Source organism: Chelonus insularis, unplaced genomic scaffold, assembly GCF_013357705.1.
Source record: "Chelonus insularis isolate UGA/USDA-ARS -01 unplaced genomic scaffold, ASM1335770v1 contig_3_pilon, whole genome shotgun sequence".
In the NCBI taxonomy this organism is placed as follows: Eukaryota; Metazoa; Arthropoda; class Insecta; order Hymenoptera; family Braconidae; genus Chelonus; species Chelonus insularis.
The window spans coordinates 335,967-352,168 of NW_023276556.1; the positions used below are offsets into that span (position 1 = coordinate 335,967).

General features: G+C 34.7%; 3 protein-coding genes across 7 annotated transcripts; 2 read left to right on the forward strand and 1 right to left on the reverse strand.

Annotated features, from left to right (window-relative positions):
* Positions 1 to 144: 144 nt before the first annotated feature.
* Positions 145 to 4,218, reverse strand: LOC118068711 (actin-5C). Of its 2 annotated transcripts, none has more exons than XM_035086343.1 (3): positions 4,063 to 4,218; positions 1,658 to 2,419; positions 145 to 1,547 (listed from the first exon to the last, which is right to left on the reverse strand). In XM_035086343.1, exons 2-3 carry the CDS (start codon positions 2,396 to 2,398, stop codon positions 1,158 to 1,160), a joined length of 1,131 nt encoding a protein of 376 aa, XP_034942234.1. In that variant the 5' UTR covers positions 2,399 to 2,419; positions 4,063 to 4,218; the 3' UTR covers positions 145 to 1,157. The 2 variants fall into 2 exon arrangements, with proteins under 2 accessions (XP_034942234.1, XP_034942235.1); XM_035086344.1 differs by lacking the exon at positions 4,063 to 4,218 and adding an exon at positions 3,112 to 3,255.
* A 4,166-nt stretch (positions 4,219 to 8,384) lies between these two features.
* On the forward strand, positions 8,385 to 9,108 carry LOC118068329 (uncharacterized). Its single transcript, XM_035085635.1, has 2 exons — positions 8,385 to 8,488; positions 8,601 to 9,108. The coding sequence occupies exons 1-2, from the start codon at positions 8,472 to 8,474 to the stop codon at positions 8,941 to 8,943; spliced, it is 360 nt and encodes a 119-aa protein (XP_034941526.1). The 5' UTR covers positions 8,385 to 8,471; the 3' UTR covers positions 8,944 to 9,108.
* A 273-nt stretch (positions 9,109 to 9,381) lies between these two features.
* LOC118068328 (zinc finger protein 384-like) lies at positions 9,382 to 15,559 on the forward strand. 4 transcript variants are annotated; one of them, XM_035085634.1, is made up of 3 exons: positions 9,382 to 9,940; positions 12,143 to 12,637; positions 12,716 to 15,559. In XM_035085634.1, exons 2-3 carry the CDS (start codon positions 12,165 to 12,167, stop codon positions 13,992 to 13,994), a joined length of 1,752 nt encoding a protein of 583 aa, XP_034941525.1. In that variant the 5' UTR covers positions 9,382 to 9,940; positions 12,143 to 12,164; the 3' UTR covers positions 13,995 to 15,559. The 4 variants fall into 4 exon arrangements, with proteins under 4 accessions (XP_034941525.1, XP_034941521.1, XP_034941523.1 ...); XM_035085630.1 differs by having other exon boundaries at positions 9,382 to 9,934; XM_035085632.1 differs by lacking the exon at positions 9,382 to 9,940 and adding an exon at positions 10,911 to 11,009.
* Positions 15,560 to 16,202: the final 643 nt, after the last annotated feature.

The following is a 16,202-nucleotide window of genomic DNA, read 5'->3' on the forward strand; positions in this document are numbered from 1 at the left end:
TTAGTTGGATATTTATATAAAAAGGTGGCGCTGATGAAATAAAAAGACTCCAAATTGCTACAGAAGATCGTTTATTGTAGACATTTTATTATAAAAAAAATTGTGAATGGAATAAATAGACAATTGCAATCACATCGATGACAATTCGTTGAAAATAATTTTATTGAATTGAAAATATAAACCTAATCCTTATAATAATTATTATAGGTTCACGAGACAACTCTTAGGATACGATATTCATTGACATTGAACGGTAAAAAATCTACATTGTAACTCCGGAAAAATGCGAAAAGTTGTATTACATTTTTAATTAATGACTATATCAATGGTTTATGTTCAGTACAATTTTTGTTTTCGAGGGGGAGGTGGGGAGAACAATTTTTCATTAGCATAATGAAAAACTTTCCATTAGCAAAATGAAAAATTTAACGAGAGGATCAAATGCTAGAGAAATGGCTAAAATGTCAAAAAATTTTTATCAATCACGACAAAACATTCGAGTCGATTATTGTTTACTTATTTATCCGAAGAGCTTTTATTTTACCATCTTCAAATTACTTCCTCTTTCACCTCAATTTATTATTAATTTGAGCGACTAAATAAGATTTTTTTTGGAATGTTTGCACTGGATAAAAAATCTACTTGTTGGTATTTTTTTTTTGTATCAGTGCTTTAATTATTTAATAATACTAATTTATATTAATTACACGCATTATTAAAAAGGGATTAACAATAATTAGAATATCGTAACTTCAGGCCCTGTGATCGCTAGGAATGAAGTACTCTCGAATCCGAGGTAAGTCTTATGGAATGAAATACAATGTTTTATAAAAGTCAAGGATCTTCACCTCATATTCAAACTCGACAGCACTAAAAAAAAATTGCGTAGTCAAGGGCAGGAGGTAGTAGGAATAGATGAAAGCTTTACATAAATAAATCTTAAGAAAAATAATAAAAATAATGCAACGAGGTGATAAAGAGGAAAATAATAAAAAAGAGAATAAATGAAAACTCTTTCTCTCGCTTTCTCACTCTCTCTCTCCTCCGGAACTTGACCAACAATGTTGATCAGGGAATCAAAAAAATGATAACTGATGACAATATGTAATAAGTTGATGTTAAAAGGAAATGCAAAAGTGCATTGCAAATTAATACGCTTAGAAGCACTTCCTGTGGACAATTGATGGACCTGATTCGTCGTATTCTTGTTTGGAGATCCACATCTGTTGGAAGGTAGACAATGAAGCAAGAATAGAACCTCCAATCCATACGGAGTATTTTCTCTCAGGTGGAGCAATGATCTTAATTTTCATGGTTGATGGAGCAAGAGCAGTAATTTCCTTTTGCATTCTGTCAGCAATACCAGGATACATGGTGGTACCTCCAGAAAGAACGGTGTTGGCGTAGAGATCTTTACGAATATCGACGTCACACTTCATGATTGAGTTGTATGTAGTCTCATGGATACCACAGGCTTCCATACCCAAGAAGCTTGGTTGGAAGAGAGCCTCAGGGCAACGGAATCGTTCATTACCAATGGTGATTACCTGAAATAATCATTCATTATTATTATTAAATTTTAAACATACTGATTAAATGAATTTAGAGCAAAAGAAAATTTCTAAGTACTCAATTAATAGTCTAGAATTAATTTTACCTGTCCATCAGGAAGTTCGTAGCTCTTTTCCAAGCTAGATGAAGAAGCTGCTGTAGCCATTTCCTGTTCAAAGTCAAGAGCAACATAGCAAAGTTTTTCCTTAATATCACGAACGATTTCACGCTCAGCAGTGGTGGTGAATGAGTATCCTCTTTCAGTAAGGATTTTCATAAGATAATCTGTGAGATCACGACCAGCCAAGTCAAGACGAAGAATAGCATGAGGCAAAGCATATCCTTCGTAGATTGGAACAGTGTGAGAAACACCATCTCCGGAATCGAGCACGATACCGGTAGTACGACCAGAAGCGTACAGAGAAAGCACGGCTTGGATGGCTACGTACATGGCAGGCGTGTTGAAAGTCTCGAACATTATCTGCGTCATCTTCTCACGGTTAGCCTTGGGATTGAGGGGAGCCTCAGTAAGTAGCACAGGATGTTCTTCGGGTGCAACTCGAAGTTCATTGTAGAAAGTGTGATGCCAAATCTTTTCCATATCATCCCAGTTGGTGACGATTCCGTGCTCAATGGGGTATTTGAGAGTAAGAATACCTCTCTTTGATTGTGCTTCATCCCCAACGTATGAGTCTTTCTGTCCCATACCAACCATCACACCCTGATGTCGGGGTCTTCCCACAATTGAGGGGAATACAGCACGCGGTGCGTCATCACCGGCGAATCCGGCTTTGCACATACCAGATCCATTGTCAACAACCAATGCAGCAACTTCTTCGTCACACATTTTCGTTTATTATTATTTTATCTGAAAATTAAAAATGAACAAAATGTTAACTCGACTATTTCAAACTCTACATGACATTTTAATGAATTAAAATAATGATGATGAGTTCAACGATCTCTTAAAAGTTTTAGTATTATGAAGTTACTTAGTGATGATTCATTATTCAATTTTTTTTTTTTACATATTTTTGTCGTTAAATTTTCGAATATTTATCAAGAAAATGAAATGCCACGTCAGATCGACCGGAGTCGTTGTCGCGATACAAACCCTACCTTACCACTCAGAAAACCGCACCCAGCCCCACCCAACCCCGAGTTATCTACTCTTTGTGAAAAGGAAAAATTTTAACCACAACCTAAACCACTGGAATACTAAACATGAAATAACTACATCAAGAAACAAATCGATTTAACTATTTAGCGACTTTTTTTATGTAAAACCTTTTACACTGAGTGCTATTAACCGACTTCCGTGGATAATGTAACCGGCATACCGGCGTAACCTGCCCACTTTGCGTTTTCAATCATACCCACGGCAAATTAAAATGTTTCAACACAAATAATAAAGCATAAATTAAATCCAACACGTTCATAAATCATTTTAGGTCACACTATTATAAAAATTTCAGGCACATTTTATGGAATTGAAGCACTAAAATAATTTAAATATTTTAAAACATTAATCAATTGATTAATAAAGTAGTAAAAACTTACATTAGTATTGAATAAAAAATATATATACACTTTAATAGTGAGTAAGTAAATTACACTTTGGACTGGGTATCACAAAGTTTCGAAGGTATCAACCAGCGAACACAGAATGTAGCTGCAATGACCGGTGAACTGTTTTATATAAACGAGATAGCACAGACTCCCACCATAAGCGTTTCCGCCAAGAAGGGCAGGACACCCTCAACCAATCCTGGCTCTCTTTACCATATATGGCAACTGACTATCACGAAGGGATTGCCCCCACCTAACCCCACCTCGTCGCGACGCTGATGCATCTCTATCGTAATGATATTGCTACCGCAACGCTTCCCCCCAATACATTTACTATACATCGATTCTTTCGACAATTAACTTGACCCATCGGCAATCATTAAAATAATTTTAAATAAGTGTTTAAAATGATATTAAAATAATGATTTCTTAAAAGTTTTTCATAATTACTATGTTAATTGCAATATCTGTTTTTGGGTTAATTTCAAATAAAATTAAGACATCGAGATAAGAATTATTGATATTTTTTAGGTTTCTCTTTCATCGATAAGCTCAACTCAAGAACAAACTGGTTGAAGGGTACTAAAATTAGTCGAAATACGGAACTATAGACCCAAGCCAAGTTTAATTATAGATCCTGTTAACGTCAGAACCACTTTTAAGCAGAATCACCACTTGTCGTACAGCAACCTGTCACGACTCTACAAAAAAATATGAAAATCAATAATTTGCATGCCTCATTCATCATGCTAGAAAAAAATAATTCCTCGAGATTAAGTAAAATAAAATAAGCACATGGGTAGCAACGCCCTGGTATGATGGCGGCGGTTAGAGGGCTGCCGGCTTCGTCAGTTTGGTTAGAATTGAATTATTAGGCAATATTAGTAGACACATGGCTTAAATAAAAGTATATCACGGTCAACAAATGTTTGTATTACTCACCTTAATGTAGTTGAAAAAGAAGAGATTATTATCTCCAAGAATTTCAGTGATTAGAGTTGATGTAAGCCTGAAAGAACTACACTTGTGACAGGACGAAGCGAGAGTCGTGACTGGAGCGACAACGCCAATAGAGTAGTGAGTAACATGAATTAAATCGCAGACCGGGCTCCTTATGGACTTGTCCTGAAAGGGTATGGTCGGCAATTGAATGCCGGCATTCCAGGATTTAAAAAAACATTTAAAATGCCCTAAAATTAACAAAAAACATTACGAAATATGTTGACATCATCTTTTAATGTGAAAAACAATTAATTTTGATAGCCTTCGATGACTCATTTAGCTTAATTATCAATAAGTATGGCATCAATAATCTTCCTATCTCCCCTCGTTTGTGAAGTAGACTCGTCCAAGCTTCCTTATCCCCACCAACAACATTTTCACCGGCTCTTGCCATATATGGGCATAAAACGTGAGCCGCGCTGTGATTGGCTGATTCCTCAGCAACCGACTAGTTCCCCAAATACCGCTTCGAACTGTACGATATGGCTGAAGAGAGAAGGATAAGCTGTTGGAAAAGTATGCAAAAGAAGAAAAGACAAAGACATAAAACCCAGGCAATGACTCCTAGAAATATACTACGCGTTGATTATAACTATAGCATTTCCAGACTGACTCACCGTCAGACGTTGAGAAAAAATAGTCAGTTATACTGCTTCGAAATTATCTGATGATAATGAATACACATGAATTTTTGCTTCCCCTCTTTTGTGAAACTACTGACTCACTGGGGTTTCGCTGTAATAAGTCATTTTTACTTACTTTGAGTTTATTAAATCACATTCCAAGTCTCTTTAAAAATGCTCACAATTGCAAGAAAAGTATACAAATTGCTAAATGTTTGTAATTTCATTCCAGTAAAGTATTTGAAGAGACTAGCCGAGAATGAGAGAATAATAAGCTTGTTAATTAATCAATTATTATGCCAATGACACAACCAAACTTGCAAGTAAAATTTGCAATGTTTAGTTGACTTGTCAAGGTCGAGGCTTGCAAGTATCACTATCTCGAGGACAATACAAGGTTTGTCATGTTAACGTAGCATTATACTGAGAAACCTTTGGCTATTCTTATACCTGACATCTTCGATGTATGGTTTAATTGTACCAATTCGTGACATTATTTTTACATTAAATGCATTCCAATGCATCTTATAAGATTATTAAGGTAAAACAAATGAAGAAATATTAAGTAATAGATTAAAGTCTTATATTTAAATTCAAGAATGTGACCTTGTAGCTTACGCTTTTCTTCGAATCGATTGGCCAAGTTCAATGTCGTGTAGGTCGAAAGTTGAACGACCTAACTTAAGCGCAGACGACGCCAAAGAGTTGCAGCTATGTATTGGCTACGCCCAAAAAATACAAAATCTTTATTGACGTATCTATTAATAATGAAGTACGTCTTGGATGCTTACCAATCCTGCGTGTATCACTAATGGAATGCTTTTCGAATGCATTAGCTTCGTATTGAAAAAGATTCTAAAGGTGGTCAGTTCCAATTATCTCATCAAAGAGCTAAATTTGGGATAGATTACGCATTTAACTGCACCGTAGATGGATCGTAAAAGATGAGGAGTGTCAAGGTTGGTGTCGAGGTAACAAAAAAGCAGAACAGATGTGCCATGGTCATTTTAGCATTATGTACTCCAATTTGGCCTTGTTTATGTAAGTAATGTATACATGTTTTTAATGTTATTAAAAATACTTGAATGTACTGAATTCCATTGCATTTTTTTTCTTAATCAACAGATAAAAGCAGCTAATCAACAACTCTGTAAGTATTCTAAGCGATAAGGAGGAGAAAGCAAACATGAAGCATGAAAGTTTTTTTTTAAAATACATGGAAAATTAGATTTCGAAAGGCTCAAAAATAAAATAGAGCTAGTTTGCCATTTATCATGATCCCCGTTATGTTTTGATACACAGTAATCCCCTGGTTAACTGACCGACTATTTCTTGTCGACTTGTCCTCACCATATTCGAACGAAATAAAATTAACAAGGTACGTATACATAGCCATTCTTCCAATAGGAACAGTTCAATATAACCCGTTATGTTACACAACATTAATACGATAATTATTCCTCCAAAAAATGTACGTTTATTTCTGGGTCACTATGGAATTTAGTATATTTTGATTCAAATGATAGCACATTTATGTATAGGAGAGAAAATCATGCTCATTAACATTGTGACTTGGTTTCACACGAGTCAGTAAGTAAAATTGTGGACTCAAAAGACGGAATATTTTCACAGCAATGTAAATCAAGGTCATACGTTAACAAACTCGATATTTCCATACCGGTAAAAAATAATATTCATTAATTTCACATAAATATAATTTATCATTCGTTCATATAAATATCATTTAATGGTATTCTTGACAGTAAATGAAAGATAAGCGTTACTGGATTATCAATTCGGGTTTTTTGAAGTTTGAATAAAATTATTTTTCATTTATCATACGCTTTGACCTTTTTGACATGATTATTGAGGACGAGAATTTATTCCTTAGAAAAACAACATTGAATTTTGGAAAGAGATAATAATCTTACATTTTCTCAGTTTATATATTTGTTTTAAATGATAATGTTTTTTCTTGTTTTAGTAAAACTTAATGAATAAAATATTTTGACTCTACTCTTACAATCATTGAAGAGTTTAGACTGTACTAGGTGTTCCATTGATGGGTTTTTTAAATGTAGATAAAAAGTTCCAAAAAGTATTACTTAAATGAGATTATTTATCATATATTTTATTTATCTAAACTCATTTTAATTATCAAAGTAAAACAGTCGTTGCGACAGGCATAGTTTTATGTTTTCTAGGAAAGGCAGTCATCAAGAGTTATGGTATTTGGGTCTGTTAATGAAGTGACTTAAATTATGTATTTGTATTTAAAATAAACTCTCAACAATTGAATTAGAAATTGGCATTAATGAAACTTGACGAGTTTTACATCATTTTCAAGATTTCATGGATTTATGTAGAGATTCTTATTACATGCTATCATGCTTTTCGAACTTCAACTTGCTGACTCCAAAAAAGCTAGATAAGCTATAGAATGTTTAATGTTCCAACCACTTTAAATTTCTGCTAGTAGCCTACAATGGGTGATTTAAACTCCAAAAATTTTTTAGGTAATTAGTGCAAGAAGAATCAGCACGCTTGAATATTAATTTCGCTCAAAAAAATGGATTTCTTTAAAAACATAAAGTGTCATCTGATTTTAAAAATAATAATGAAGGACATTTTCATTAGAAACAACTGATCATAGTAATAATGTAAATTACAAGAGCTATTTTGTAAAGTTATGAAAAATTAATTAGTAATATTAAAATAGTAAAATATTGAAAGATTCTAGGCAGCTGCGTTGCTAATTGTGCTATCCTTACATTTTACGATTAAACAGAATTTAATCAGACTCTCGAAAACTTTTACCATTATCTCAATTAGTCTCATTACTCTTTTAAGTGTTTAGTGATATTTCTTTAATTAGTATTTAAGTTCTTCTATTGAATGCTTATGAATCTTTTCTAATTTATAGAAAGTCATTTCATTTGGATGGATGAATAAGGCCTTCTCCAATGTAAAATACATCTGAATCACTGACGTATGATCATTTCTGACGCATCTATGAATTCATTGCCTTCAAGTATGTAATTGAAATAAAATATGTCTGGTCAATAGCTACACGCCATCAAATTCTTGGAAATTCAAGCCAAGGATAACAACTGACGTTTATGCATTCTTCTCATGCGGATGCTGTTTTCATAAGTACATCTTTTTTACAGACTTTGAATAACAGCGAAATCTTCTACGTGAGTTACACATGTAGAGAAGTAGGTAAATGCTGAAAAATTACACCAGCTGATGGTAATGAGTTATATTACGACTTTGAACGGATTTTTTTTATTTTATCGAACAATGAATGAACAATTTCAAGACCAGTAATGCTATCTGGTGGAATCTAAGATAGTTCGTTCTTTACGTCACAAAGTAAACGTACAGCAAAATTTACACCTTGACAGACAAGTTTTATATTAAATTCTAGTAAAATCATGATCACAACACATATGAACACATATTTTGTTAATAATTTGATATCTTCCTTGAGATGAGTTTAGTAATATATTGGATAATTTAATTAAATCAAGTAAGAAAAGTTTCAACATTAATATGAACAAAGCGTCGTATCTTCTTCATTGGTAATCTACTATTGTAACAACAACAAAATAAATAAAGCTAGTCATTCGTTGTCTCACAAAACAAATTTTATAATAAAATGACATTAAAGAAGGAATAATAGTTAATCTGTCGAGAGAGTTTGCTAAAAAAATTATTCTTAAAATGACTCAATCAAGCAGGTTAGTTTCTTCATATTTTCATCAATAGAGCTTATTCATGTAAATATATAACCTTCGAAAATAGAAATAGTGGAATATATTAATAACAACGATTTTATTTTTTATTTCATAGGAAAAGATTAAGGAGCATGGAAGAAGAAAGCAGTGAATTTACTCCTCTAAGTAAAAGGATAAATAATCTACATCTAAATGGCTGGTCCGGATTACGAGATTCCACAAATAATTCAGTAGAATTTGAATGGAATGATAAAAATTGTCCATCTTCCAATAATTCTGAACCATCACCTGGCTCATCATCGTCTGAAGGATATAATCACAGTCAAAAGGATTTTGTACATGAATATAGGCCTGAGTTAGGCATTAATGACAACCCTTACTATTATGAAAATAACAAATTATTATACACTCTTTATATGGAAAGAATGCAAAGACGAACTACTTTCAATCATCTTTGATATATTTAGATAAAATATTCATTTCCATTTTTTTTCAATTTTAATCATATTTTGTAACAAATAAATTTTGGTGAATATTAAGACTTTAAAATTACTTTAAGGCTTACGATTTGATCATGCATAGTTTGTAATAAATCTACCTTTTAATTAATAAAATAATTTGTAAATCAATGAATAATATCATTGTTGTTATATCGTTATTGTTTAATTTATTATTTATTTTTAGCTTAATTATAATAGGTGAAAGTTATTTTAGGTACAGATAGATTGAATCCATCCCAAGTATAAATTCTAGAATGTAATCATCAGTCATATTTTTTAAATTTCGCGCTTTTAAGTATGATACAAGTAGCACTACTAGTGGGGATTTTTCGTACTTTACAGCTATTTATGATTGGTTGTTATGAAAACAGGTACACAATGATACAGCCACGTAAACGCGACAAGACGCACACTACATGCACACATCATAAACAGTGTACAGTTAGTGATGATGGTCTTAATTAATTTACAGCGTTTTTGGAGTAATTTTCCGTAAAATTCCATAAAAATAAGGAAGAATACAAATATGTTAATGCGTAAGAGGTTATGAAAGGAGGTATATAGTTTGTTATAAGTATAGTATCGTTCAAGGAGTAAACGAAACAAACAAGCGTCGGCAGTGAGTGTTGTGGTCGGTAATTCTGTGCTCATAGAAATGAGAAAGTCGGCTTGAAGTGAATCGAGAGCACGAATGCCAGAGCGTCGACGTTCGAGGCAGTGCCAGGTTGTAAAGCAGCAACACTTGGGAAGTAACCGAATAACGGCAACGGTAAACTGTTTTGAGTGAGCGGTTTGGTTCATTCGTTTTCTCAGGTGTGCCAGTTGTCGTGCGTTTATTCTAGTTAGATCAAGCAGACAATCAAGTCGTCGTTTTCATAATCCACATCAGCTGTCTGTAAAGTGAATATAAAGATATAAAACGTCAAGGAGTTGGCGTTTTATTCTACAAGTAAGTGTAAGGTTTATATCTTTTTATGCTATCGCTGCTTTCTCTCGAAACTTGTCCGACGTAAATTGATAGCCACAAGTGTTACCGGAAATAAGTACGTTTCGATGGTGTATTCGTGCATGCACAAAGTTCGCCCGCGTTACGTCGAACCGCGAAACAGTGGCCACCGAGCACTCACCCCAAGACACTAAAATCGTCGCGGGAACCTCGTCGTGACTCTACGGTCTGGCTTGAGCCTTTGGTGGGGTGGTTGGAGGTGCGGACAGTGGTTGAGAGGCTGGTGGGGTTGGAAATTGCGTGGTGGTGGATGCCCACCGTGGAGGTCCCGGAGGCCCCTCCGTAACATCTCTCGCTCCACTCTGTTTTCTTCCCACCTTGTGTTGCTTTTGATGCCTCTGCACATCTCCTCCTTTGCCACTTCTAGGTGGGGGTGTAAACAAATGCTTCACTGCTTGCGAATGCAATCAGCCGATTCATTAAAAGATCTTTCATTCTTATCTATTTTTTCACCACAAGTTGCGCCAGACTTTCTACAACTTCATCCCTTTCACGCTCACTGACTCGGGCATTCACATGACTTGACTAATGCATCGCTACATAAATTATTCATCAATGATTCAGAGTTCAGAAAGTAGGTATGTATCTATTACCCTTACTTGTACTTTAAACTTGGTACAAGAACATTCAATATCTTTGCTGGATATAATTTCTCCAGACACTCGATCTTTCTCAAAATGGCGGCTTTGCTGACGTGTAAATGTTCATGTAACAAGACCTCAATTGGAGCCAACGCCCGTTTGTCTTCTATGCAAATTATGCTATTTTAATCTCCTATATAAAAGCTATCATAATGGGTTAATACATATTAAACTATTCTAACTGCAAACAGGTAAACAACAAATAGTAGACTATATTCATTATTTGAAGATATTTTTTTTTATTTAAAGTAAATATTAGTCTTGCATTGTACTGCGCAGTTGTTCCGCTCCGTTCGTTATTACGTCACGGCGTGACTATAGTCACTTGCAGTAGATTTCTGGTCAACGTCTACGTGAAACGTCGTTGATCGTAAAAGGTAAAGAAGTGAAAATCGTGAAAAATCAATTAATAGATGTAATAGTCTGATGGCATGTCGAGTATTTCGTCAAGGTAGATCTCGTTAAAGTCTCAGTTTTAGTAGACAATAACGTCTACTATTGTCAAGTGTAGTTAAACTATTGTACAACGCGTTATAATTGTGAATTTTCTCGTCTGTGACGTTTATCTCGTTATTAGTGAACCTCAGCACGATGCAACGAGCGTGCGGCCACAGTTGACTCCCACAGATGTACTTTGGCAACCTCGAGGACTCAACTCCAAGGGCGTGCGAGTGAATTTACACTAGGTTACTACTGTTCTTGGCTTCGGACATTTCTCCCTCTCCCTTCTCATTCTCGGTATCGCATGGGAGTAGTATCCCTTCTTTCTTGGCATGCCCCTACCCGTAGTTCCGCCACCACTTTAACTCTACACCCTTCCTTCCTTCCTTCCGTCCTCTTTTTTATTCTTCAAAGCAAATTATTAAGTATAATGATCACTAATTGCACATCACATGTAACGACAAATCAAGTAACACTGCGTTAATCGAACATAACCCAGTACTCTTGAGCAACTAGGTGGTAACCAGAGCTTCATCAATGGAGAACTCTCAAGTTGGCGATAAGCAACCTTGATTCCCACCTAAAGACCCTCACGTCTCCCACACTTCTTGCGATTAAATGCTCCCACCCTATCTCTCATCCACGTGTTAGTATCATTGCGACTTCTACCCCCTACCCCCTGTCAAAGGCCAATGTTGGCCTCTGATGGAGTGGGGTTGATGTTCTGTTTCTTTCTCTCTCTCTCTCTCTCTCTATTATATCTCGATCCTAAATTACTTTGCCGAATACTCTCCCTGCCCTCAACTCCTGTCCGTCGAGGGGGAAACGGCGACAGTGTTGGCGGGGGAGTACAAGAATAAGAGGAGGAGGATGACAGAGGACGGAGGGGGGTTGCGTTTGCGACTACCCTACTGAGCCCCTTCCAATGTAATGATACAGAGAGATGGAAAATAAATAAAAACATATGCATGTTGGGGGGGAACGATACTCAAGATAAAGTTTGTCAACTTTTTCAATGCCAAAATTCCTTATGGAACATTTAATAAAGATCATCAATTCTTCTTTACAGATAGCTTACTAAGGAAACCAGGATGAATTTTACACCCTTTCCGGGTTTCACCACTGGTTCCTTGCCAACTGGAACAGTTCATCAATTTGCTACCAAGTTTGCACAAAACTTGACCACAGGCGGTCAAGTGGTTGGTGTTCTATCAGGAGGTGAAGGTGGAGTTCACTACTTAAGGCCAGTTGATCCCAATGGATTTGCAGTAGCAACGGCTCAAGGGAGCAATAACCAACATCAACAAATTATCACGCTACCCATTACAGTACCTGGTAAAGATGGTACTCAACAGCAGCAGACCGTCCAAATTCAAGTGGTTAATCCAAGTGTTTCTCAAAGTGGTAATAGCGCAGATCAACCCAAGTACCATATAGCACCAATATCATTTGGACAATTATCTCAAGGTGCTGCAACAGTGTTAACTGTTGCTTACAGTCAACAAGGAGCTGATGGGGTGCAGATTCAAGTTCAACCACAGAATACTGTGGCTACTACACAAACGTAAGTATTGATAAGTTTTAGTAAATTAATAGATAGTAATGAAGAGAAAGAGAGAAAAAAAAAATGATTTTTCAATAGGTCGGATCAAACAACACAAAGTACATCAACTGTGGTAACAAGTACAGCACAGCAAACAATCCAGCAAACTGTACAACTTCCTGGAGCGCCCGAGGGACTTACAGTTGTCGCTCAGATTCCACAAGATTTGATACTTCGAGAGGCTGTTGAAGATTCTAAAGAGGACATTAAAGAAGGAACAACACCAGTTGCATTAATTAAACGTGGAACTGCCAAAGGAGGATCAGTCAATCCACTTCATGAAGAACTTGTTACATCTATGCCTGCAGGATGGCAAAGTGTTGTACCTCCAGGATCTACAGTAGTAGATTATCTTTCTAAAATGCCGCCACTTAGCTTACATCATTTCCTGAGGTTTTCTGCAGAAACAATAAAACGTGAATCAACTATCGAGTCTAGTCCTCTGGGTTCTGATGGGATGGATGCATCTGGTAGTACACCCCAGGGAGAACAAGCTGTACAAATCACAGTAGCTGGAGGTGAGACAGAAATTATTCCGGATGTTAATGAGGAGCAGGAGCCTGGTACAAAACCTAAAAGAAAGAAGAAGTACAAGAAAAAGCCACCAAAGCCCAAGAAGCCAAAGCCAGGTCAAGTTAGCATTGTCACTGCATTAGATGGTACAACATTATTCTGTTGTCCTCAATGTAACATGGCGTATCCTGAAAAAGAACTTCTTGAGCAACATTTAATTGGTCATAAAATTGAAAGAAGATTTATTTGTGACATTTGTGGTGCTGGTTTAAAGAGAAAAGAACATCTTGAGCGTCATAAACTTGGACATAACCCGGATCGACCATATATTTGCTCCGTTTGTATGAAAGGATTCAAACGAAAAGAGCATTTAAATCTTCATTTTGTAATACATTCTGGCCAAAAAACGGAAGTGTGTAGTGAATGTGGAAAAGCCTTTTACCGCAAAGATCACTTGCGAAAGCATGCAAGATCACATTTAGCAAAACGAGCGAAAGAAGATCCATTAAGTAATGTTGATAATACTCAAAATCAACAAAACAATGATCAACAACAATCACAGACAAATCAACAAGGTGATATACAGCAACAAGATGCTGTACCTGAACTTCAACAAATACAAATACAAGTGGGTAACATTGGGCAAGGTTCTCAAGCACAAATCCACCAGATTGCAGTCACTGAACAATCTACTGTAGTTTTACCAACTGCTGCCGAGACTGGTGCAATGGCAATATTACATCATCAACAGCAACAACAACAACAGCAGCAGCAGCAACAACAACAGCAACAGCAACAACATTAGCAGCAATTGACCGTCCAGAGCGATACTGGACGGTTTTTTCGATATAATCGCGAAAAGGCTAAAGGACGAGCCGCGTAGAGAATTGATTATTTATCACCTGTTCGGGATGATTGAAACGAGATCATGTTTTACGATTTAATAATTCACGTAAAAAATAACTAATCTTCGGTATTCTTCTTACATCGTAAAGTTTATATAGATTAATATTAATAATTATAATTATAATATAATAATAACAACTAAAGAAAACAATATGAAAAATGGGTACGAAAAAAAAATACAAAAATATTAAATGGCTGTTGAATTAAAATGCGATAAGAAGCGTTTCCGCTAGGTGCTCTCAGACACGCAGTTCAACGATTGATAAAGTGTGTTTTCAGCACGAAAATATGTATTTTCGTACATGCGTACGCGTTATAGTGTGCGTAATTTGATCTGACGACTCCACTTTCGCCGGCGTCACATTGTACACCTCTTATTGACTCACCATCTTTTTGACGTGGTCTGACGCCAAACAGTATCATATCTTGCACGTGATTAATGAAATACGTAAAAAATATTCTTTTTTCAACATAAATAATATACTGTACATAGATGATTAAAAAAAATAATAATATCATGCATATTGAATTCCTCGTTAAATGAGGTAATGAAAGGATTTTTTTGATAACTTTACAGATCTGTGACTGAACATTTATTTTTGAATGGAAAGGAAGAAAATTTTAGTTTGATATTTAAACAAAAAGACATTGATCCTTTTTCCATTATTCGATTAAATGTAATCATATAAATTATATTATTAAAAAAAATGTTATTTATGATGTTGTATGGTAATATTCTTCCAGTGGCTTTTTATTTTTAATAAAAAGTCATGTATTATTAATTAATTAATGAATTAATTCATTTTATTAAAAATTAGTTACTAATAATTTAATAAAAATAAAGATAAACTACAAGCATAATCATTAGATTCATGGGGCAATTTATAATAATTTCTATTCAAGTAATAATTATAACTTAATGCATTTGTTATATACGTTAGGCTTCTTTTAATCTTTTTTCTATTAGTTCAGTGTTACTGATTATATTGCTGACATGAATTTTAATGTAAAATAATAAAATATTGGTCCATAGAATAAACATCATTTAAATGAAAAAAAAGATATCAAATAAAACAATTGCAATTATTGTAATTATAATAAACAATTGTAATCATAATTGTGGTAGTAATAATAATTAATATTAATAATGATTATAACAATGATGATAATAATAACAATAATTATATATAAAAAAATATTAATACTAGCCATATTCATAAAATGAATCAAATCGGGTGGCGGAAGTGAGAGATTGTCTTGAAATTACGAAATAACGTTAAAAAATATATTATTAAAAATAAACTTTATATAAACGGCTAGAATTTACACTTAGAATTTATCAAAGAGAGCGAATTTTGTTTATATATCCTTAATTGAGATTGACATCTTTTTATTTCTTACAAAAATTACAGTAATGGCAGTGGGTATAGTTGTATAGGAAAACCAGAAAAAAATTACAAAAAACTATAAAAATAAACAAAAAAATATGATACAAATAGTTATTTTACTATAATTATTAATATTATATGAATATTATTATAGTAGATCTTATAATTTGTTTGTAAGTCATTTTCATTGTTACTTACATAAATATTGGAAATTATTAAATAAACAAAAAATTTAATATAAAAATGATTGAATATAAGCATATATTTGTGTAATAAATAGACATTAATAATGCATAAAACAATGTAATATAATTAAGATATAATATGTTGATGAGAAAAGTGTAAAAAGGGATGAAAATACAGGTGGAATATTATAAAAATGGTAAAGCAATAAAAATAAGTAGGTGTTAAGTATGTGGGACATTTAAAACGTAAAGGAACCGAAGGAGAAAACTCGCGATTTCGAGTTATAATATAGGCGGGTTGGCTTCCCTCCCCCTGGGTGAATGCATAGCGGGCCGAACGAAGAGATTCGGGTATTTTCGCCGTTCGCACATCGTCGATAGGGGAGCGACATGGGTAAACGCGGACTGTGGGACGGCGGGAACTGGAAATAGGAATGATGAGGAGGGTAGGGCGGCGATGCTCGCGGGGGCCGCAGAGTGCCAGAGAAAAAATAGTTAAGAGGCTGGCGCAGTAGAGGGCGGACAGTGGGGTGG

Excerpts from the sequence above, each read along its gene's own strand:
- LOC118068328 (XM_035085634.1), top strand. The coding sequence starts at position 12,165 with ATGAATTTTACACCCTTTCCGGGTTTCACCACTGGTTCCTTGCCAACT. Across the intron at positions 12,638-12,715 it reads ACTGTGGCTACTACACAAAC|GTCGGATCAAACAACACAAA; the intron begins GTAAGTATTGAT and ends ATTTTTCAATAG.
- LOC118068711 (XM_035086343.1), bottom strand. The coding sequence starts at position 2,398 with ATGTGTGACGAAGAAGTTGCTGCATTGGTTGTTGACAATGGATCTGGT. Across the intron at positions 1,548-1,657 it reads ACGAACTTCCTGATGGACAG|GTAATCACCATTGGTAATGA; the intron begins GTAAAATTAATT and ends TGATTATTTCAG.